The sequence below is a fragment of the Taeniopygia guttata genome, chromosome 10 (assembly GCF_048771995.1).
Source record: "Taeniopygia guttata chromosome 10, bTaeGut7.mat, whole genome shotgun sequence".
Classification (NCBI taxonomy): domain Eukaryota; kingdom Metazoa; phylum Chordata; class Aves; order Passeriformes; family Estrildidae; genus Taeniopygia; species Taeniopygia guttata.
The window spans coordinates 14115201-14138178 of NC_133035.1; the positions used below are offsets into that span (position 1 = coordinate 14115201).

Here is a 22978-nt window from a genome sequence, read left to right on the forward strand (position 1 = left end):
AAGCTTCAATGTCACACTGGCATAATTACAGGGCTTTTGAAGCAGTAATTTATAGAAGCCTAAGTAATGAAAGTTAGGGGTTGGGTTTGGTTTTTTTCCCTTCCTTTCCATTGGAAATCTTCCATTTGATATAATCCAGCCAAACTCTGATATGGTCTGTTTTCAAATCCCAAAGCCAAGGCTGGTAAAACTTAAGGTGTAAATATAATAATGAAGCAACAGGGATAAAGAATTAAAATTAACAGGAAAAATTCTGAGCATTATTGGGATGGTTCTTCCACATGCCTGTTTTTTCTACATAGTAAAATTTGGAAAGTGGTTAAAACTGGAATGACCACAAAGTTTTAAGTGCAATTTTAAATCATTAAAAACAAGGAGGAAATTAGGCTTTTGACTAGGCAGTGACAGCTGTTGTGCTATTGCAGCATATGCCCTCTGGTCCACATAAAGCCTGAACTGTATCCCTTCAACACAGGAAAGAAATAGGTGGATTTGGTGTGCTATAGTAATAGAATGATACTCTCTTTTCTATTCTGCAATAATCTGTCTTTTGCTGTCTCAGAGCCATGACCTTTCCAAGGTTTGCACTTCAGGGGGTAGTTTCCATCCCCATCCCCAGAGCTGCAGCCATCCATGCTGGGAATCAGCAGCCCTGTTCTTCCTCACCAGCCACTTCCTCAAGTCTTCAAGTTCTCCCCTCCACATTCCAAGCCCTGCCTCCAAACACCTCCCACAGCAGCTCAGCTCTGGGTTTATTTACAGATTTTACTGGCATTGCTGCAATTCCAAGTGTTGCCCTGCAGATAAAGAGATTGAGAAGAGCTGTGCCAGCATTAGCGAGCCAGAGCCCTGTGCTGAATCTGTGCCACTGCAGTTACAAAACTTTCTCCCCCTAAAAAATTCATTTCACCTTCATTGGCAAACACTCTTAATTATTTTCTCTCTTGCATTCTCTGTAGCAATTGTTTAATAACCATTCAAAAGAGCCTGAAAGACTGAAGACTTTGGAGCTCTCTTTCACCCACTGGAAATGAGTCTCTTGTGTTGCCTCCATCTCTAAATCCAGTTTCCCTGCTGCTGCTACAGCTGGTGAGGCTCCAACGGTGCTATCAGGACAGGGAACCCTGCAGCAGAAAGGCTGTTGCTAAGGCTTTGACAGTGTGTCATATAACTCTGCTCAGGACAGGTCTAATCACTGCTGTGCTTTAAAAGCACTGATAGTTCTAGAGACTGGCTCACACTCTACCTGCCAGCATTGTCAGCACTGGTGGAGCTGGGGAAAAGCCTCAGTAAGCACAGGAAATTCTTGGGGACAATTTCCTTGTAGGGATAGCATTGTGCAAATTGCTTCTCTAGGAGTTCTGCATTGAGACTTATTTATGGGTATTCTCAGTTCAGTAGAGAGGGAGTTTTTAACCAGGCTCTAGCCTGTTTAGAAACTCTTCTTTCCCTCTGACTGAACTGAGAATACCCATATTTATTTTCATTGTTTCTTCCAAATTTCTCTTGTCTATCTTTAGACTGAAAGCTTTTGTGGGGAGGATTTCACAGCCGCTTTCTACCCTCTTCATAAGGGCAAGAGGCTTCTGGGTGGGAGGAGAAATGGCAATAAATCAAGTGAGAGGCAAAGAAGAGGAGATTCCTGGGCTCTCACATGTGCTGACACAAAAGTGAGTGCCCTCAGCTTTATCTGCTCACTCTCTGGCCTCTATCAGAGATTCACGTCATTACCCAAGTCAGTGATTTCCAAGGGGGAATTCTTTCTTTGTCTCCTTGACACAGGAAAACCAATGTAGGCAAACAGGCAGGGTGGGCACCCGTTCATCACCTCTACATGCACATTCAGATAGGCTTTGTTTGGAAATCCCTTCCCTCCAGTCCCCGTCCCTCAGGGCTGCCTGGCTGAGGTTTTCTGAAGGCTTGGCACTTCACAGCCACCTCAAACATGATTACAAGGTCACATAACCACATTGCTCAACCCTCTCCTCACTGCACCAGCTCCACATTCACTCCACAGTCTGCTTCAGCCATGTCCCACCTGAACATAAAACCTTTCACAAATTCACTACTGTTCTCCTCTCCCCTTTCTCACTTCCCCCATCCATGTTCTCACCGAATGCCTCAGAGAGAGCTGAGTGTACTCTCACTAGCCTTAAAAAAACATGAGAAAGGTGTGGGTTTAAGTGCATGAAAAGTCTGATCTCAGGTGACTTGCCCACAGCGTTTCAGTTAATCACTTCAGACACAAGAGATCCTTTGTCTCCTAACATTAGATTTTTTGCTTTCTTTACTCCTATAGGCCCACCACCACTGGTGAAAGATGTCTCTGCACCTCCAGATTAGGAGTCTGCACACTGCACATCTCAAAGATAACCCATCAACTTCCAGAAGTCATCCCAACCCTTCATTTCTTCCTAAATTATGAAATATTTTATAATCCTTCTAGCTGTAGTCTAATTTTTAAAAAACTTTTAATAATTCCACTCTGGTTTGACATGCTACTTACAAAATGCTTGGCAAAAGCAGTTCACACCAATCTTGACCTAACCTCCTATGGGGGACTATCATATTCAGCTGCAAGACAGCATTTATAATATTAACAATTCACCTAACTCTGGGAAGCACTCAGAGGTGCAACTGATGTATGAAATCAAGTCACACCTCCCATTTGGATGGGAGTGACAGTAGATTCCATGGGATGGTTACATGGGATATACACCTCAGAGAGGTCCTAGGAGGCAGGGGGATTGCAGTGAGGCACCCAGGCATTAGTGTTAATACAATTAGAACAAATCCCACCAGCGAGACAGATACAGCAACATGAATAACACTCCCACACTGGATCACATGTCCTAAGAAGTTTGGGCAGCCCATGCTGGAGGCCCTGTTGCAAACCTGAGCATTGGTTAGGAGAAGGAGGAAGATTAAAGCTTAGGCAGAGGCAATCTCCTGCACAACAAACCCAGAGCTGCCTGCAGGATGGACATAGCTGAGCCATCACACGAGGCCAGCCATGAACTGCATCTGCCATAGCCACTGGCTGTGAAAAGCCAACTTGAGAGCAGCAGGGACTTTCCCTCACAGCATCTTTCCAAATATAGCACTCTGGCTCACCAAAGGGGAGAAGTAATGAGCAGGCAAAGAAAGGCCTTCAGCTGAAAGTAACGTTTCTCTTTCAAACTCTGACCTCAGATAGATGTACAACATAAGCTAGACCTAAAAGAAAAAGGCAAACATCTCTTTCAAAATAAGTCTCACCAACTTTCTGATTTATAAATCAGTTCCTTCCTTCCCATCTCATATAAACTTAAGCTCAGAAGTGAATTTCTCTCCATATAATGCTTATTCACCAATTTTTAATGCCTCGGGGGCAGGAGGTGGTGAAACATGCCATTCCAAAGGCTACCAAGAGATGGCACCAGGATTTCTGCGTGCCCCGTGCTCACCCAGACCTCGGGAACAACCTTGGGAGATGCTGCTCCTCTCCGCCTCATCAATTCCTCATCTGGTTTCAAATCTCGCCTGAAAACGTCTTTTTCCCTTGTCTCTACCTCTTAATTTTTCAATTTCTTTCATCTACTACTATTAGCAATACAATGCCAGTAAAGTGTAATTCTGAAATGCAACTCTATTTGTTCTGCAAAGCAGCACTGACATACCGTCAGTCTGAAATGAGATTTTGTGACTGTTTATTCATATTAGAACAGGTCATTCTTTGAGAGAAACCACACAGACCGTAAAAATAATGAAAAAGAAGGAACTGCATGAAACTGGGACACCTCTGGCTCCAATATCATTTCTTCTATTACAATGGCTCATTGCAATAAATTTACACAGTGGGGTTTATTTACTTATCTTAGTGATGCAACCATCCCTGCTTCATGTTATCTGATATTTTAGTCAAGATGAAAAGACACTTTATATAAAGAAAAATTTTCAAGACAACACTCTTTCCTTTGTTGCTGGCATCATCTCATTCAGAACAGCATTTTCTAGTTTTATTTAACAGGACTTCTAGGATAAATCCCATGTAGATCAAGGCTTGATGGGAAGCAAGTAATTTAGCTGTGATAAAGCTCAACAGAAATGTTTTTTCCTTTCCCATGAATTTTCTACATGAATCAAGTGAACCAAATAGTGTCTGTTTATTCTCAAAATGCTAAGCATTGATTAATTCTGACCACATTCCAATAGAATCATGTGTTACTTTCCAATTAAATACCCAGACTGCTCAACATGATTAATGACAAAACACACACTAACAAGATGAATTAAGAATGATTTGCTTTTGATCTTCTATCAGGAACCATTGCCAAATAAACAAAGGCATAAAGCTGTATATAGAGCATTCCTCAAAAAGAGCCCATCACAACAGCTTCTCTATCAGGTTGAAGAAAAACCTAAAAACCTGAACTAATCACCATGTTTGTGCCTTGAATTTCTGCTCTTTCTCAAAATACAGTCTGTCAGTGGCCAGATATACCACATATTCTGTTCAAGAAGAGAGCAGCTGGAAGTTTAGACCAACCCAGGAGATGGAATTGCAGTAAACATCTATGGTGGTCTACCAGCAAGACATTAGCCAGGATTAAGGATGGGGAAAAAAAAATCAAACTGCCTGCACTGTGGTCTAGGGCACATTTGCAGTTGGATCTCTTCCATATGCCTCCCCATCATTTTCAGCAGAAGAAGCAAGTCCAGTATTCAGGTCATTGCAAGTATACATCTCCTCTCTCTTCATCTTAAGAGTTATATATATATATATATAACCCTCTATTCAAAACCTAATTTGAAGCTGTGTACAGCCTCTTAACTTATATCTTCAGCATTTCCAGGGTCTTCATATTCTCCTTGGTCAATCTGACACAATATCTGATTAAATATGGCTTTTAGCTTTACATGTGCTCTTTGATCACCTTGGCATTTCTCTTTTCGCTTGCATGAGCTCCGCTCCATGCAGCCAGTAAAAATCTCCTCAGCTCCCACTATGACAGAAGTATGTGATACAGGAACCACTTCATGGCCATGGCAACAGTGCCATCAACATTCCTGCCTGTTTCAGGCTCATCCCTCCCCACCTCAAATCACCCCTGAGCACTTACAGCAAAGACAAGACACCTGTGGAATTCTCACTCCTCCTGGGTTTTGTGCCCTGACACCAGAGGGATCTGACTGCACAAATCTTTCAGCAACCTTCTACCTGACCCAGCTTTAAATGCCCATCATGCCTCTTCCAGTTGCCCACTGCAGACTCATCCTCTACTACGCAGAGAGAAATAAACATTTTCAAGACCCCAAGTTTCTAGAGGCAAACATTTACCACATGTGAAGAGAACTTGCTTCTTTTTCCCTTCAGTATGTGAGGAATCCAGATATCCACCTCAGGTGAAATAGAGTTACATGGGAGGATTTCCTCCCTTTAATGAAAAGGGAGATTATCAGGAAGAATTTGAGGCCATAAGCACCAAACATAAGAAGAATTGTGATCAAATGTCAGAAGTGGGTAATGCTGGACATGAGCAAAGGCAGATAATTTCTGCATATCACATTTTCTAGTGAATTAATTTGGCACCATTCCCAGACCTTTTTTATTCACTTTCCACTTTTAATTAAGTAGTCAAACTTTACTGGAATAGCCCAATGTAGAAAGCCAAGTATTCTGAATACCCACAGACAGAGTTTTTATTTCCGATGAATACTCACTCTCGTTGTAATCTTTCATATGAGGTTTATGCGAACACTTACCACGAGCCAGCTCTGCTCAGTATGAAAAATAGAAGTACTCATAGAGGTTTGAAAAACAAAGACATTTTAACAGACTATCCAAATTGCTTCAATAAAACTGTGCACCAACCTTTTAACAGCAGAAAAGGAAAACATAGTGGAGGGAACGACCAACATACCAGTCACCCCACCACTTGCCATTTTCTAAATGGCACAGGTCTTCCTCTTATGAAAGGAGAATAAAGTCTGAGTGTTTTGTTTTCAGCCTCTTTGATACTCTAGTTTCAGCTGAGGAGTCCTAGAAGAGCCTGCACAACACGTAGCCACAGACAGCTCACGGCCTCCAAAGCCACTGGTGAGGATACCTGACAACCTGGAGGGAGTCATGCAGAAGAGACCAGCTCCTGGCTGACCAGAGAGCAAACATCTCCCACTGTCACAACCCATCCCATCACATCTCAGAACAAGATGGGAAAACAAGCAACAGTGTTGAAAGGGACACTGGAAAGTAGGAGCGGGGTGGAAGCTGTGGAAGATACAGAGAACAATAAGGATGAAAGGTGAAAAGAGCAGTGATCATTGCACTGCGTGAGGCATCAGAGGTGCTACATTAGAGAAGGTGTTGATGGAGTGAAGATTTGAGCATCCCACACACACTCCTATCAGATATCCCAGCTACTGACATAAACAGAAATGAGAAAAGCAGAACGTCATCTGGCTTGATTTTAAACTGTCCCTGTAAGAGGTATCAGAAAACCTTCTCTGCAGCAGAGCATCATGAGAGATGGGCAAGACAGCCTTAAGCCTTGGATTTCACAGTGGTCAACTCAAGAGTTCTCTACACCTCAGAGAGGTCCATGTTTTTTACATGTAGCTTTTACCTCAGGTATGGGTAGATCTGGAGAGATCCATAGTCATGGCACCAGCAAGCTGAAGACCTCAAATGCCTAACTAAAGCCAATAAAGCCCAAGAGTCACAGTCTCAGGGGAATCAGAGCTACTTGGCACCTACCCAGAGAAGGTCAATTGGAGCATGGGGAGACTATTTCTAAATACCCCAGAGCTTTGCCACTGGGAAAAATAAATAGAACTATGTATCTTGTTTCCATATCTTAGCGGGCTAAATAAATAGCTCTCACAGGGCACTCTCCAGGGCAGATTCTTAAAGTGACCTTGGCCCTGCTGCAGCCCAGGACAGGGGAACGCGGGTGTACCCACCAGAGAAGTGGTGCATTTTCAGTGCTGCATTCCTGGCAGCTGATCAGAGAGCCAGGGTAATCTCAGCTCCCACAGTTGCCGGCTGTTCCTTCTCAGCAAAAAGGCAAACCATGGTGGCACATAGTTATGAGGTGGAGAGAAGGTATCAAGAGCAAATACAAAGTGAGGGTCAAAGGATTTCTGGGACAACGTTGGAATTTTCCTCTGTTGGCAAGTTAGAGGCTGGTGCTCTCTATCCCTATTGATAGCCAAAAATAAACAGATGTTTTTGTGACCAAGAACCACACCAAACTACCACAGTCCCAATTTCAGCATAGCCACAGCCACTTTGGGAAGAGCTGCACCAATGTCAGATAACTGGGAGCACATGCTGAGCTAGACAAAGAACATGACCCCTTTTTATCCTTTCTCCCCAGCTCAGAAAACCCATCCATAAGCTCCCCACCCCAGACACCTCACACAGCTTTAGCTAGAGCAAGTCAAATCATGGAAGGACATTTTCTGCACACATACCTACCTCCATTTTCTGATGAGCTGCAAGGATGCTTAGGGCTTTCAGACTGTATTTGCTAATGCTGGGAGAGAAGATCTGTAACCCACTCTACAGTCTGTTCTTCTAGGCTCAAGACCTAAATTCTTACCAACAATGTCTCCTAAAGCCACTTTCCACAACGAAAGTCACACTTCCAAGTGAACTGCAAACAAACAGAACCTCAACTGGCTAATGAGAAACTAGTGCCTTTTAATTGATTGCAGTTGTGATTTAAAACAAAACAGGCTTGTGTGGTTCTTCTGATGTAATACAGGCTGTCTCCACTGTGCCACTAAGCTTCTCAGCTGCCTCTAGTTATGAAACAAAAGGCACAGCTCTGAGCCCTGGGCAGGCCAGCTCAGTGGCCACCAGGCTTCAGCTGATTTATGGTTCTTTTTCATTAGACCAAGAGCAGGTGGGAGCCAAATCATCTTTACCTGTGAAAAGATTGTGTAAAGATTGTATGCGCCTTTCGCACACTCACAAAAAATACGTTTTAAGAAGAGCATAAATATTTTAGGAAATAAAAAGAAAATTTGGAAACTGAACTAGCAGTGAGAAAGCTCAGGTTGACAAAAATTAATGTGCAAGACACCTTTTTTCAAATGAAAAAGAAATTCAAGCTTTTCAGTAATAAATAAAAAGCCTTATTAGCTATAAAATGGGATTTACTGAGGGCAATTTTGAGATTTCTTTTCTGATGTTTGTGTCTATGTTCCAAATGGAAAAAATTCCCACAGAAGAATTCAAAACAATCCTTTTACACCAGATAAAAGGAAGTAAAAGCTAAATATTGCATATTGACAATGTGGAATCTTTTAAATCAAAAGCAGCATGTTTCTCTGATTGTTTCCCTTAGAAGTGAGTATTTTAGAGCACTTTACAGACTACATTTAGAGCAACCCTCAGCAACACTCCCTGCATCTCCTAATGTATCTCAGCAAGAAGCCAGGCTAGAAAGGTGTGAGAGACACCAAGGTTTCCACTTCCTCTATGGGAAATAGTCAATGGAAAATAAAGCACTTCTGCACAAAATTAATTTTAAAAGCCTTTAGGCAACCAGTCCCACCCATTGCTTAACAGAAAACTGATACAGGCACAAGTCCCATCACACACAGATCCTGGCCTATCACAGAAGCAGAACTAACACTGGTCTTATCACAACCAACAGTTCCACAGGAAAATGGGGAATTTAGTGGAATTTGCTTAGTTAAGCGGGGGCTTGGACCCATCAATCACTTTTGGTTGCCTCAGAAGCCAAGCTCAGCTCTGGGTCTAACTCATTCTGGCTACCCCTGTCATACATAAAACAGTTCTCCAGACTGCCTAAATTTTAAAGTTATTACATGAGGCTTGAGGGGAATGTTGAAGGATGCTCAGATATCCTAGGAATAATGTATTACTGGTAATACTCTTTGAGTTGGGTAATATCCAAATACCTGTGTTAGAAACATCCTGGTGGAATCTCAGGTACTTTGTCTAAGAGAGAACTGAAGCTGTGAAGTAGTTCCAGGTACTTGGCACTGTGCTAGAAAGCCAAAAACACAGGCAAAAGCGAGTTGGCTCCCATCAACAAGGCAGCTGCAGGAAGTTGTGCATCTGCTGGGCCCCCTCAGTATCTTACTTAGAAAAGCAAACTGTCTAAAAAATTGTGTATCTCCAGACATGCAGACAGAGGAACTAGAAGAAAGCTGCACTTCTCAAACAACAGTACCGTGTGTTGTTGTGCAGCTTCAGCAATGGTGGCTGGTGGAAATGTATTCAAATTCCTTCCCAGTTATTGTGTAAGTCATGATACTGAGAGAATTGGTATCACTCTTTGATGGTAACAGCAGGATGGATATTATTTAACACATCCAGGGTGACTGGCCCCCATTTCAACCACAGCTAAGCAAGCTGTCACCAAAAAGTTGTGCTGTGTCTGTCCATCCTTCTCACCTCATGCTCTAGCTGAAGCTGCTTCCTCACAGACACCAGCCATGGGTCCCACCCGTGTCAGGTCCATGAAGAAGCCAGGACTGGCTGAGTGCTGCCTTGTCCTTGCTGACACATGCCTGAGCAAGTAGGGACTGTGCCCCACAAGCCATTGCATGTCCCAGCAGGAGAACTGGCAGCTTCTGTGTGGCTTAAGCAAACAGGATTGTGTGGGCACAGGTCACAGCAGCAAATTCTTCCTCCTGCTTTTGAAGAGCAAGCCAGAGATATGTGCTTTACTCTCATGAAGTTTGCCTTGAATGGCGTCTGAGGAAGTGGTCAGAACAGACAGCTTGGGGACTAACATTCAGCATTAAGATGAAGATATAAAACGGACTTGATGTCTTCAGGAAAGAACTATTTGATATATGTGGGATGGGCTTAAAAGCAGATGCATATTAATACTAGTAAGAACGATCATACTTCAAAAATATCATGATGACCAAGTCATGACCCTCTGCAAATGGAGGATGAGGCAGCACTGCCACAATTCCACTCTATCTACCCCCAGGCTGATGGTGGCGGGCGGTTCTGGCTGAGTGGGAGGCAGGAGTGGCTTGTCTGCTGCCAGCACACACTTCTCCAAACCCAGTTGTGGCTGGGAAAGGAAGGAGGGTACCTTGCAATCAAACTGCCATCGCTGTCTAGGGCACACTACAAATAAAGGGCCACCAGCATGAATCATATGATGAATCACAGCATTAACGTGTCCTTCAGGGAACTATTTCTGCCTCTTAAAAAACCCTGCAGATTTAAAGTGAGTGGAAACTGCATACATTTCTGATTTCTTTGCCTCTTCAAGTGGAACCAGAATTTTATTTCTTGCTGTCCTGGAACGATGAATTCCCTTGGGGCTACTGCCTACCTGACCGTCCTGACGTGTCTCTTGCTGTAGGGAGTGATGACTTTGAAAAGCAGCTCCATGGCTCCATTGATGCCAAGCATAGTTCCCGTGGTAACTATGGCAATAAAAGGAAAAAAGCAGTCAGCTCTGAAGGAGGCAGCTGGCAAACATTGCTTAGAAGAGATGTGGGGAAGAGCAGCTGCCCCTGGGGCTATGAGCTCTCTGGGCTCCCATCTGGACTCCACTGGTCCCCTTAACAAACACTGAAAGTGAAGCACAAAGCTGTCTGTGGGCACAACCTGAGCCAAAATCAGGTGCAAAAACAGTCCTGCAGCTCTTTCCCAATTTCCCCAAAGCCCCTTTTCCTGTAGACATTGTACTCTCCAGAGAACAAATTATAATTAAATAGGGTCTTCTCCCAGAAAAAAATGACAGAGCTCAAATTCATCCCACATTTCCTACATGCAACTAAATGAGAACATTTCATTTCATAGGGGCTTAAAGGGCAGGGTTTTCTTTCTGTGCTGCTATTCAGCAGAGTGCAAGTGGGTTTGGGGGGCTTCTGAATGCAGTTTAATTTCATCTAGGCTGATTTTCCTCTTAATCCTTCACTTTTTCACAGACTAGGAACTTCTTTAGATAGATTTTGCAGTTTCAATACCTAATGCACAGCCTAGGTGTTTACCCAGACCTCCCCACTCTGAGACAGGATATCTCTGTGTAATGAAGGAACAAATACAGCCCTGAAATATTAAATGGATGCGACCAAGGTGAAAGGATCAGTAATCAACAGCAGCCAGAAGGAGCTCTGGCTGCCTGCCCACTGCTGGGTTTTGGCTATTTTGTAGATATCTCCCAGTGGTCATCAGAGAGCTGCCAGAGGGCTCATCATCTCCTGCTGTCCTACCATGTCCCTGCCAAGCTGTCCTGTGATGGAAAGCCTCCAAGGCCTGCCAGCTACATTCACACTGCCTGGCAATTCATTAGAGCCAGGCTGGTGGACAAGGTTGCTCCAGCTCATCCGGCTCCAGAGCAGGATGTGAGCAGCCACAAACATCTGGTGGCAGTGAAGGGAGCAGCCCAGAGCAGGGCATGAGGTGAGACAAGGACTCATCTTTACTATTTTCATACCTAAGCACTCTCAAGAGCTTTGTATGGTTCTGGATTCCCTTAAGTTCCACTCCATAATTTTTAAGGCTGGGAGCATGTGATCCCCTGGTTTGATATCACACCCATACAGATTTTCACCTGACCTCCCCTGAGGCTTCCCAACTGGGCCACAGAACCCACAAATTCAAAGTTATTAATGGAGAGTGCTGGAGATACCTGGAGAGGAACAGAGATGCTCCAGCGAAGGTGCAGAGCTGGGGCTCTAGGGTCTGATATTAACAGAAAGGAGGGCAGGCTGCAATGTGCATCCCAAAACCTCTGCAGAAACAGCAGCTGAACTGAGTGCAGGTGCACTGAAGCAGGGAGCAGGGAAGTAGGCAAATCATAATTTTGAGTGAGAGGCAGCACAGGGTCACTGCACAGCTGTGAAACCCAAATAAAGGCACATTTCATCTTCTGGCTTTGGCTGCATTTTCAGCCACACTCCGACTTTCAAATACTGCTTATCACAGGGAGAGGGGTTGAGTGTTGAGGCTTGGCTGCTTGCCTGAGGAAACCCAAAGTATGAAGCCAGCTCCTGTCCAGGCAGAAGGGACCTGCAGGGCTGGGCGCCAGGAGAGCTAAATCTCAGGATGCACAGAGCAGGCTGCAGACAGGTTGGCCATCAAGAATTATCTGCTGGGTGAGGGATGTAGGGAAGGAGAGGAAAGGGTTAGAGTGAGCAAAGGGAAATTTGTGCTGACGAGCTCCGTGCTTTATAGCACAGAAAGCCTGTATGAATCTGTAATGATCCTGAGAGAGAATACTGGAAATCCCTTTGCTTGAATCATTTAACACGAGGGCTTTGCCAAGCAAGAAAAGCTGGGAGAGTGAACATCTGAGGGGATACTAGCCAGAAAACCAGGATCTAATATCTGCTTCTTGGGACACCTTGAATAAGGTACAGATTTCTCTCACCCTCTGCTTCTCCACCCTCATGGAGCTGTTCTGAGGATCAATACAATCAACAATAGTGAGACATTTGGCTGTTATGGTAATGGCAACTGTATAGAGACTTAAGTCTCAGAGCAAAAGAATTGACTATATATATTCCAGAATAGGAGATCTTTGCCATGAATATTTTTCACTACAGCACTTTTATTTCCATAGCTCACAGATGAAATGCACTGTAAAGGCTGCATAGGCCCCTTGAGGAGCACCTTTTTCTAAGGTTGTTCTGGCTTTTGTGCTTTTCTGTGTATTAATGGTGCATGCAGGCACTAACCCTACCTGGAATAATGTTTCTTTGCATTGAAATGAGTAAAAAAGAACCCTGGTGGCTGTCACACAGAAGAAAAGAGGAAAATCCTGGCACTCACCATTAGAAGCACAAACCCGCAGGACCCAGAGGCAGTGGGTGAGGTGCAGGTGGTGGCCCAGGTGTCTTCTTGTCAAGCTCAGTATTATATCAGTGGCTTCTGCCTTCTGCACTTTAAGCCCAAACTTCCTATCTGTAAAAAGAAAATGAGAATTTAACTATTGCAAAGGCTAGGTCATTGCAACTGCACTGCTAAACTTATGTTTATTAAGACCTGTAACTCAAAACCTTATAATAAAGGTATTTGAATGTATCAATGAGTTAAACCAATATTAATCTCACTGAAAATGGAAAAACATGGGGTTCACTTTGAGTCACCATGTATGAAGCATAGAGAGTCTAGATTGAAAAAGACCTTTAAAGGCCACTTAGTCCAAACCCCCTGCAACGAGTTGCACCAGACAGGGTTGCTCAGAGCCCTGTCCAACCTGACCCTGAATATTTCTAGGAATGGGGCATCCACCACCTCTCTGAGCAACCCATACCAAAGCCTCACCATCCTTATCATGAAATATTTCTTCCTTACGTCTTATCTAAATCTATCCATTACTCCTTGTCCTGTACCAACAGACCCTACTAAAATGTCTGTCCCATTTAGCTACTGAAGACCACAATGAGATGGTCCCCATTCTTGCCCCCCAGCAGGCAGCAGTACCTCGTTGGCCCACCCTGGCCAGCAGCCGCAGCAGGGGCAGGAGGGTGCCGTGGTCGGGCGGCTCCGTGCGGGCAGCCGTGGCCAGGGCCTGCAGCAGAGCCTCACTGCCCCCCTTGCTGACCACGTAGTGAATCCTCCGTCCAGTGCCTGGGGAAGAGAGGAGACATTGCTCAGAACATCCCCTCGCAGCTGTCACAAAGCCTCAGTCTGCCACGAGCACACCACGGAGCTTCCACGGCCTTCAGGAAATATTTGAGCGCCATGAACGCACGAGCATTTGCAGAACTGGCCATGAATCTTTGGGGATACGGGTGGTGGCTGCATGGTGGAACTGTGTGCTCTGCTGCCTGTTTCCACAACAGACAGTCATTGTTTCTCCAGACCCAAGTGCTGCAGAAGTTTTTCACTGTGCATTGAGATGTGGCAGAGAGGAATAAGCAGCGGCACCGACAGGTTTCAAAGCAGCAAAAGGCTCAGTGATCTTTTCTTAGATACTGGAAATTAAACAGGGAAAGAACTGAAGCGGCACTGGGCTTCTGCCAAATGAAAAGGAATCCTAGGGAAGCCTTGGGGAGAGCTTTCAAATAAATGGAGGTCTCCAAAGAAACCACACTCCAACCCTGGGAGCCTTACCGTGTTAACAAACATTGATCCAGGCTCTGTGGTTGGGGGATGCTGCTCCTTCAGTTCCCAGGGGAGAGCAGGACTCCCTGTTCCCCACGGAGGCCATCCTTGCACCCATCTGGGGAACAGGGCTCCAAAAGAGAGGCCAGATGGACAGGTGATGTCTCTGGTGGGGCTTCCAGGAGTGGGGGACCCAGGAGGATCCAGCACTCACCAATGCAGCCCCCACAGACTGGCAGCTTAGTTGGGTTGGGAATTGTTTAGCAGATCATATTTTTGTGGTGGAGCAGAAAGGAAAAAGAACTTGACTAATTTTTTTTTAGTTCTTTTGCCAATGCACTTATTTTTTTGTGCGGCTTTGAGCACATGAAGTGACATCCATTTGCAGCCCCAAGGCAGAAGTGCCTTTTGGAGGCAGGCTGAACCCTCTGCATTAGAGGGTCCCTGGGCTCTGAAAAGTCAGGTTCCTTTCCCTGTCTCACAGTCCTCTCTCCGATGGCACTGGTGAACATTTCCAGTGGTTGACTGCCAGGGATTATGAAATACTTTGCAACCCATGGGCATCTTCAAAACTAAAAAGAAAAAACTTGAAACTTTCTCTGAGTCTCTTTATCTTTTCTTTAACACATGGAATAAGTTCAGTTTTCCAAACACAGGAGTAAGGACTGATGGTCCATAGATACAAGTTGCACTTTTTTCACCTTGCAAACGCCTAGTCAAGTTTGAATGCAAGTATGAATTCCCAGACTTACTTGAGAATCCCTTTTGGCCCTAGCCCACAGCCATTGCCCAATATCTTTGCTTCCTTACCCAAAGACAGCAAGTCAGTGAGGACACTGAGAATGTTCAGGATGACATCCTTGTCACAGGAGCTCTGGAATGGAAACACACCAAATTTACAGATCAGTTCAGAACAGGACACTTTGTGCTGCACAGGGCTGCAGTGCCGGGCACTGAGATCCTTGTTTGGACACTGAGCATTTCTGTGCCATCTGGACAGTGAATATGTGGAAACATATTGATGACACATTTTAAAAGCCTCTAACATATCATACTACACAGTATTTAATACACAGTAGCATTTCTGTAGAACTTACATCTAAATTCTAAGCTAAAGCTCTCTTTTTTGGTGTGATCTGGCTACCCCAAAGTTGAGGAAATTCTGTATCACATAGAAATGCTAAATGTAAGGTGGTTTTCCATGAGAGCATCTCTTATTACTGCAGTTGAAGAACAATATATTTAAATTACATTAATCCCATCTATAAGAAAATTATCCTGTCTTTGCAGCCACAACCATTTGGAAGCCTTGAACTTAAGAAAAATTCCTAAGTTTATTCTTAAACTTTTTTTTTGGGGGGGGTCATAATTATTAACAAAAACAATCTCTGAAAAACAAGGTTTCCCAGCATACTGGTTTTGGTCAATTAGTAGTGCTACCAACCATTCCCTGCTCAATATATATTCCAAATGAGCCACAGGGACAAGAGGTGTCAGAAGGGGAATGAGAGAAAAGAACAAGATATGGTCAGGGAAGAGGAAGGAAGGAAAGAAGAAGAGCCAGTGAGGATGAGATTGGAGAATCACTTCTGAAATGGGGACTCAGTGGAGAGGGTCTGTGAGCACTGATGGCTTTCTCAAGGCTCAGCTTTTGCTCTTAGCTAAAATCCACAGGCAAAGTGTCTGTCTCATCCCCACATCAGAGCTGGCCCATGCCCAGAGAGAGAGCCTGCTGCTTCTCTTCATTATTAACTCAACAAGCAGAGATCTCAGCACTGAACACAAAAGTTCAGCCCTTTTATGATCCATGTTGAATTCAAGAGGCTCAATGTGATAGGATTGCTGCTCCTTTCAGAGCCAAGACAAACAGAATATGTGGCTTTCATGAAATCCAGTAACTCTGGTTTCAGCAAGTATTGCCACCCTCACCTTAGAGGAGCCCAGATTTGTGCCACTGGTTCCAGGGACCACACAGCGAGGAAAGTCTGCAGCAGGGTCAGAGCAGTTCTGAGCAGCATTACTCTTGGGTAAAATATATCCTTTTAGTCCTTCCTAATTCATGCCTTTGTTCATTTGAGCTGGCTCAAGTCTCCCAGACTAAACAAGGAACATTCAGAGCTCTCTTCCCAAGAGTTTCTTGGCATATTTTAGGATTGGGACTTAATAGTCAGGGGCAGGTTGTCAGGGGTGATGAGTATCCATCAAATTTACTGACTCCAGGAAGACTTACTGTTCTCAACACCTTTTTAAATATCAGGGTTGCCTAAATCAGACTGTCCTCTGGTTTTGTCTTGCTGCCTCTCAGTATCCCTTTCCTCTGTAGGTGGATGGATTACACATTAAGGTTTCAGTAATGAAGTCTTCATTGATTTATGCTCCTATTGCACTGGGTTGTTTATTTTAACTGATTGGATTGTGGGTTCCTAAGCCATTAACACAAATAGTGATGACATAAGATATCCTCTGACTTTCCATGCACTTTATCCAGGGACTCAGGCAAACAAAGAACTTGAGGGAACACGAAAGATCAGCCTTTAAAATGTGAAAATTAAAGCTGGGTGATATTGCCAAATATTTTACCTGAGTGTTTACTCTTGGTGTTTTAACACTAAAATTCTGTGTTGGTGCCTCATTGCTCCCCTTCCTGCTGCACACTACTGAAGGAGTTGGATGACTCATGTGTTGGCTGAAACAATGGATAAAACACCAGTCCCATTACAAATTCTAACATATTTCCCACTAACTTTAGTGGCATCACTGAATAATACAGACTTCTGCAGAAGAGCACAGCTCCCATTTATAATAGCAAGACAACACAGAAAAAATCACAGAAACAACGCAGAAAAAAAACACCCTAAAGTTGCTATTGTCGTGCTAGATGACAACTTGCCTCTTGAAAAGAAACAGCTCAGATTTTGACTAATTAGCTTCAGGTTTTCAAAGTCATCAAAGATATTTGGACATTGAAATATATTAGAATTGATTGTTTAAATTAATACACATAACAAACTCCTTGTGGATGAATTGCCAACATATTCATTCATAAAAAATATTCAGTAAATCTTTGTGAACAGTAAGTACAAATGAGAAAATCACAACTTGTGCCTGTTCTAAAAAAGATGAATAGAGTAATTTCTTTAATGCAAATTTCTTACCCTGCTCTGGTAAAAATAAACACATTAGTTATTTTTATTGAAAGAAATGTTTGATGGTTTAAGAACAAACCATAACCAAAGAAACGAGAAAAGTAAAATTCCTCTTGCTAAGTATTTTCCATTCCTGCCACCACTTACAAATGTTAGATACAGCATCTACGTGTGCACAGACTAATGAAGATGCATTTGTTCTATATGGGTGGAATAAGAGCAAAGTTCCCAGAAGCTTAAATTAGATTACAAAATCACTGACCTCCTTCAGGATTTCACTAAAAGGATTTAAAGTTAGAGCCAAATTGTTACCTATTAACAGCAGCCTGTAGTTGCCTTTCACATCTTGTGGCTGGACAAAGGCTAAAGTAGCAAAAATATCACTTTAAATATCAAGCATGGCTGTACTTTTTGGTCAGAGTCCTTCATCTTTCTTAGCCTTACTCCAGCAAAGCATCCTGTCTTCCTCACCCAACCAAGAGTATCACAGGGCTGAGCTCAGATGCATTTAATCAGCTCCTGGCTGAGAGCTCCTCTCTGAGCTTTTTCTGAGAATTAATCCCTGAAACACTGGGGTTAGCTTGGCAGAAGCTCCTCAGAGATAAACAGCAGAAGGATGGAGAAAGCCAGGAATAAAAAAAATACCCCAGCACATCGTCATTGATAGGTTACAGGCAGCAAGTGATTAATTGGTGACATTGGGCTTGGAGGACAACAGCTCGATCCCAGCATTTCTGACTGGCAGCTGGGGTTATTTCACTGACCCACGGTTAAGCAGGGAACAGCTCCTGTCTCCTTGTTCTGCTCCTGGGAACATGCCAAGACCAGCTGTTATTTACTCAAGACAAGATTATAAAATTGCCACTAAGCCACAGCACCACGTAACCTCAGGGTAGTCCCTGAGGATGTTTTCCACAAGACTCAGAAACCCAACAGAGGTGGGATTTTTCTTGTCCTGCCTGGAGGATAGAATCAGTTCCATTCCCCCCTCCAGCACTGCCTTCAAACAAAAACATCCCATAATCTCAGTCTTTTGGGCTTTTTGTCTTTTGCCCAAGGGCAGGTATTTCCCTGAATGAGGCACACAACCTGCTGAGAGGGTTTGTTGGGAGTCTGAGCATTAATGCTGAAAAAAGGACACCCAGAAAGAAATCAAACAGCATTAATTTGTGCGGTGCGAGATTTACTAATAAATATTTTATTTGGGTGAAGAAATACAAAGCAGTTATTCCAATCACAAAAATAATGAATGCAAAATGAAAGAAGTCTCTCTTGCAAGACAATGCATAACATGGTTTCTACCAATACATCTTTTAAATTAATTGTTGAATTGTCTCACAAAGCTGTGTGACTGCTTAGGAAAAATCTCCCAAACAAACAACAAAACAAAATGGTCTAATTTTAAAGAAAAGGTACTGCTGCACTGGACTAAAAAACTTCCAGACCTGTTTATTTGGGTCTTTTTTAGTGAGGCTAAGGAATAGGATATCCAGTTCCAGTGTTTGTTTGTTTATTTGTTTGTTTGTTTTAAAATAGCCTGTTTCTAAGTACAGAAGCAGGGTTTGACCTGTCCAAAATATATCCTCCTCTCTTCTCTTTCCCTTAATAAATTTGCTCACACAAATAGCAGTCAGCAGCCCAGCTGCCTGTGTAATGAGACTTACATCTGCAAGTCAGATTTCTCACTCTCTGCACTTGAAGCCTATTGAAGAGAAATTCTTGTGCAAAATTAATACTGCCTAAAATCAAGAGCAGGTTAGAGGCTGAGCAGCATTAGTCCTCACTGTCTCCTGAGACCTCTAGAAAATGTTTGGTTCTAATTACTCTCTTAATGCTTAAATCAGAGAGTCCTCTGCCAGCAAGGTAGAGGTGCCTAGCAGCCCAAACTGCTGGGCACAGCCACTCACCACTGCATTATGGATTTGCCAGCTGGATATCTCCTTCCCACAGCTGACTATCCAGCCTTACAATAACTGTGAAGCCAGGTTTGGTGCCTTATGTTCTGTGCTTTGTCAGAGTAAATTGCTTTTTCTAATTTAAGAGGAGCTAAAAATTCACACTTAACTAAGAGAGCAAAATACCCTGGAGAGTTTCTTGTCTGAATGCTCCCATCCTCAACCTCAATATTCAGCCAGAAAAGCGTGATTTCTTCTTGTTGGAAGGCCCACAGTATTTGTTACCTGGAGGTTTATGGGGGGAAAAAAATCATTATTTCTGAGGGGGAGAATAGGGGCTCAGAGACCTCTGAAATATCAGTAGTAAGGGAGGATTCCAATTAAAGTGATTATAGCCTGAATTTTGCCATAAGTGGAGCCCCTTCTCAACAATACTACCATTATCCAGCTTTAGATGGATCCCAAGAAATTATGGTCAAGCTGCCCCTGCTCCCAAAATAATCATCCAAACATCCTCAGCATCACCACAGGAGTCACCATCCTCTGTGGTAAACAGTATGTTCATTTCTTTGTCCAAATCTGGATTTCCTCTTCTGAGGAGTCAGATAGGCCTGAGCGAGCCAGGAAACTCAGAGGAGAGATGGAAGGAGAAGGGGCTATTTAAAGCCTCAGAGAGGAGGACCTTGCTGCTCTGGGAGTGTCCTAAGTGACCTCTTTAATCCTGGGAGAAAGGCGTCCGCAGCTGTGGGGGATCACGTAGCCCTCCAACTGTACCCAGGGCAGCCAAGGGGCCTCCAGGGACAGGACACGTGGCCAGGCAACCTCTTGCTCCTGCTCCCAAGCCTTGGAGACAAGTCCCTCTCGCTGGCCCTGGCCACCCCTGTGAGGTGTGGCAAGCACCCCACTGAGCCAACAGCCAGACATTTCTTTTCCTGCTGATGCTTCACACCACACCAAGCTCAAAGCAGAAATTATGAGGTTTAGATCAGAAAATATAGCAAAGATTCATTAAAAATGTCCCTCCCTCTGGCCTGCTGCAATCAGGTGGGTGGCATTTTTCAAGGCTTGCAATGACCTGACCTGAAAGTCTGGTCTTTTCTCACCTTTGTTTGCGCTTGGGTGTGATAACCTGCAGCATCTTTCTCAGTAGCACATCAGATCATGGCTGGGTGCTATGATTCCAACCCTTTGTGGCAAGCACATTTCTCTCCCTCTCAGGATTTTTCATAGAGGTGCACAGAGAGAAATGAAAGAGAAAACAATTTCTATTTCTGCTCCTTGCTTTTCCTATGTGGAACGTGTTTAGAGAATTGTTTACCTGGAGTGAGTGCTTGATTGGATTCTGGTGAGGATTGTTTGAGCCTGATGGCCAATCCAACCCACCTGGGGCTGGACTCTAACAAGAGGGTCACGAGTTGTGTGTGAGTTAGAGTCAGAGAAAGTAGATGTAGTCTTAGTATTCTCCTTTTATATGTTATATTAATGTATTTTAACATAATTATAATAAAGAAATAATTCAGCCTTCTGAATTGAGTCAGACATCATCATTTCTTCCCATTAGGTTCACCTGCATTTACAATAACCCTTCACAGCTCATCCAGGTGGGCAGGAGTCATGCCTCAAAGCAAACTTCTAACATGCAAATGGAAAGGGCTTTGCTCCTATTCCCTGAGCTTCAGGGCTTCTTCTCAAAGGATACAGGCTACACTCTGCAGGACTGAACTGCTTCAAGGCAGGGATAGGGAAACTCCAAACTTACATCCTAATGTCTTCGAAACACTGAAGGTGTTGAGATGAAACAGCTTGGCTTAAGCTGATCTCTAGCCAAAATAACTTGGTGAATAACATGGTGAAAATCATCCGTGCCAAGGATTCTTACAAAATTTAATGCAGTAAGTTGCACTAGCATAACACCTTGCATCAGAGGATCACAGACTTCTACATAAACATTAGCTAACACCTGCCCAATAGCATTTGTTTCTTATTTTCCTGGTGGGAAATATCACTTAGTCAATACCTAAGAGGATAGCTGGCAGAGCCAGGATAGCTATTACAACAAAATGAAACAGAAATACTGCATGCACAGAAGTACAGTGGCCTTCAATCACACACTTACTTCCATCTATTTGTGAGGAGCTCAAAATTTCCCTTCCCTGAGATCAGTCTTCTCCTCTCAACTCCCAGAAGTAAGTGCAGCAGAAAAATCTATCCCCTGCAAGGAATACTGATGCCAGATTGGGAGAAGAAAGAGCTACTTCCCACCAATGGCTCCCAGAGCTGTTAGAAAAGAGATTGATCCTAGTGCCAAGGGATGTGTAGGATACTACATTTAATAAATCCATACAGGAATTAGGAAGCACATAGACCATGATCTGATCTTTTTCCAAGGGGTATTTTACCTGCTGTGTCAAAAAGACTCAAAGGTGTTTCCCCTAACTTAAGAGCAAGGTTGTTCATCTCAGTGCTATGTTATTAGTGTGTCACTCCAATAAAATATATTCACAATCAGATATCTGCAGGAATTATGCCCTGACAGACTGCAATATCTTGGATACTGTTGGCAAAGTAAACTGCTTTTTTTCCTCTTTCTCTTTTCACACCAAAGTTCTCTCGGTGTTCTCAAAGAAAAGCTTGTCCTTGTGCAGAAGTTCCTCCTGATACAAAGTTCCTTTGTGTCACTTGTTCCTCTCACTAATGCTCCTCTAATAGAGCAATTACTTTATTATGCAGAAACGGTGGTAAAACATTATTATATAACCCTCAAATGCTTCTGTCAAATTGGAAGTGTTAAAAGAACGAGGAAACTTTGAGATAAATCAAAACACGTGACACTCTGCAAAAGGCTTTTAGACTTTCTTTTGAATATTTCTAATGTTCTTTCTGTAATTTCTACTGCAGATAAATTCTCCCAGGTTTTATCTCCTATTTCACAATAAGTTACCTATGACACCTAAAGATTTTGATTGGATTTAATGTTATATTATTCTCCTTTTTGCTCTTTTTAATCTATTTTTATTTTAATGCCAAGATAATCCTAGCATATGCCTTTCACACTCACTTATTAAGTTTCTGTAAGGCATTAAACATTCTTGTACAATGAATTCTAGATGCATGCCAGCACCTACTGTTTATTGCTGTTTCTTGGATTTATTCCTATATTTTATATTACTTTTGCTGTTACTGAACTAATTTAAAATATTAATGTTTCATTCAAATGCCACTCTGTTACAGATATTTAACACAACTGCCACCCAAATTTAATAGCAAGGGATCTGTTTTCTCCATTCAGATTTAGTTTTATTTTCCCCTACCAACGATGAAAAAGCAGCATGAAACATGCTACCCCCTTTCTGTTTTGTGAGATTTGATGAGTGTCAGTCCAGAGAACACTTTGTCTTTCAAAGACGAAGCGCATTTGGGAATTGACAAACTTTTTTACAAGCAATGGCATTTCTCAGAGTACAAGTGAGTCTGGAGAATCTTGGAAAATTTCCAGATGTACTCGCTTTTTAATGAAACCACTGATTTTTTAATGTTATAGCAAATGTGAGTATGTGCACGTGGAAATAAATAGCCATAATGAAGGTGCTGCTATCCTTGCCTTCTCTGGGATGTTCCTGCTTGGACCAGACATGATAAAGCCCAAGAACCCCTGGGTCTAATCTCAGTCTGCCCTAACACTTGCCTGTGTTCAGTCCAGGCTTCTCTCTGTATTCCTGTGTAAACAATGATACTTTTTGCACATTATTCTGACACTGACTTGTACAGGCTGAAGATGAGGGTCACTAAAAGGTACATTCTGGTTTAGAAAAACACCAGTCCTTTCTCTTGCCAAGACAAGTGTCCTTATGTGTCAATCTACCCCACTTCCAAAAGCACCTTCTGGAACAGCCGTGCAA

At 43.2% G+C, this 22978-nt stretch overlaps 1 protein-coding gene across 2 annotated transcripts in view; it reads right to left on the minus strand.

Annotated features, from left to right (window-relative positions):
- The window catches only part of AGBL1 (AGBL carboxypeptidase 1), a 265839-nt gene that overhangs the window by 232881 nt on the left and 9980 nt on the right, over positions 1 to 22978 (minus strand). For both annotated transcript variants that reach the window (XM_030281429.4, XM_030281428.4), the window contains exons 2-5: positions 14849 to 14912; positions 13415 to 13561; positions 12761 to 12892; positions 10314 to 10407 (exon numbers count right to left, since the gene is read on the minus strand). In XM_030281429.4, coding sequence (XP_030137289.4) covers positions 10314 to 10407; positions 12761 to 12892; positions 13415 to 13561; positions 14849 to 14912 — 437 coding nt within the window. The remainder of the gene's footprint in view (positions 1 to 10313; positions 10408 to 12760; positions 12893 to 13414; positions 13562 to 14848; positions 14913 to 22978) is intronic.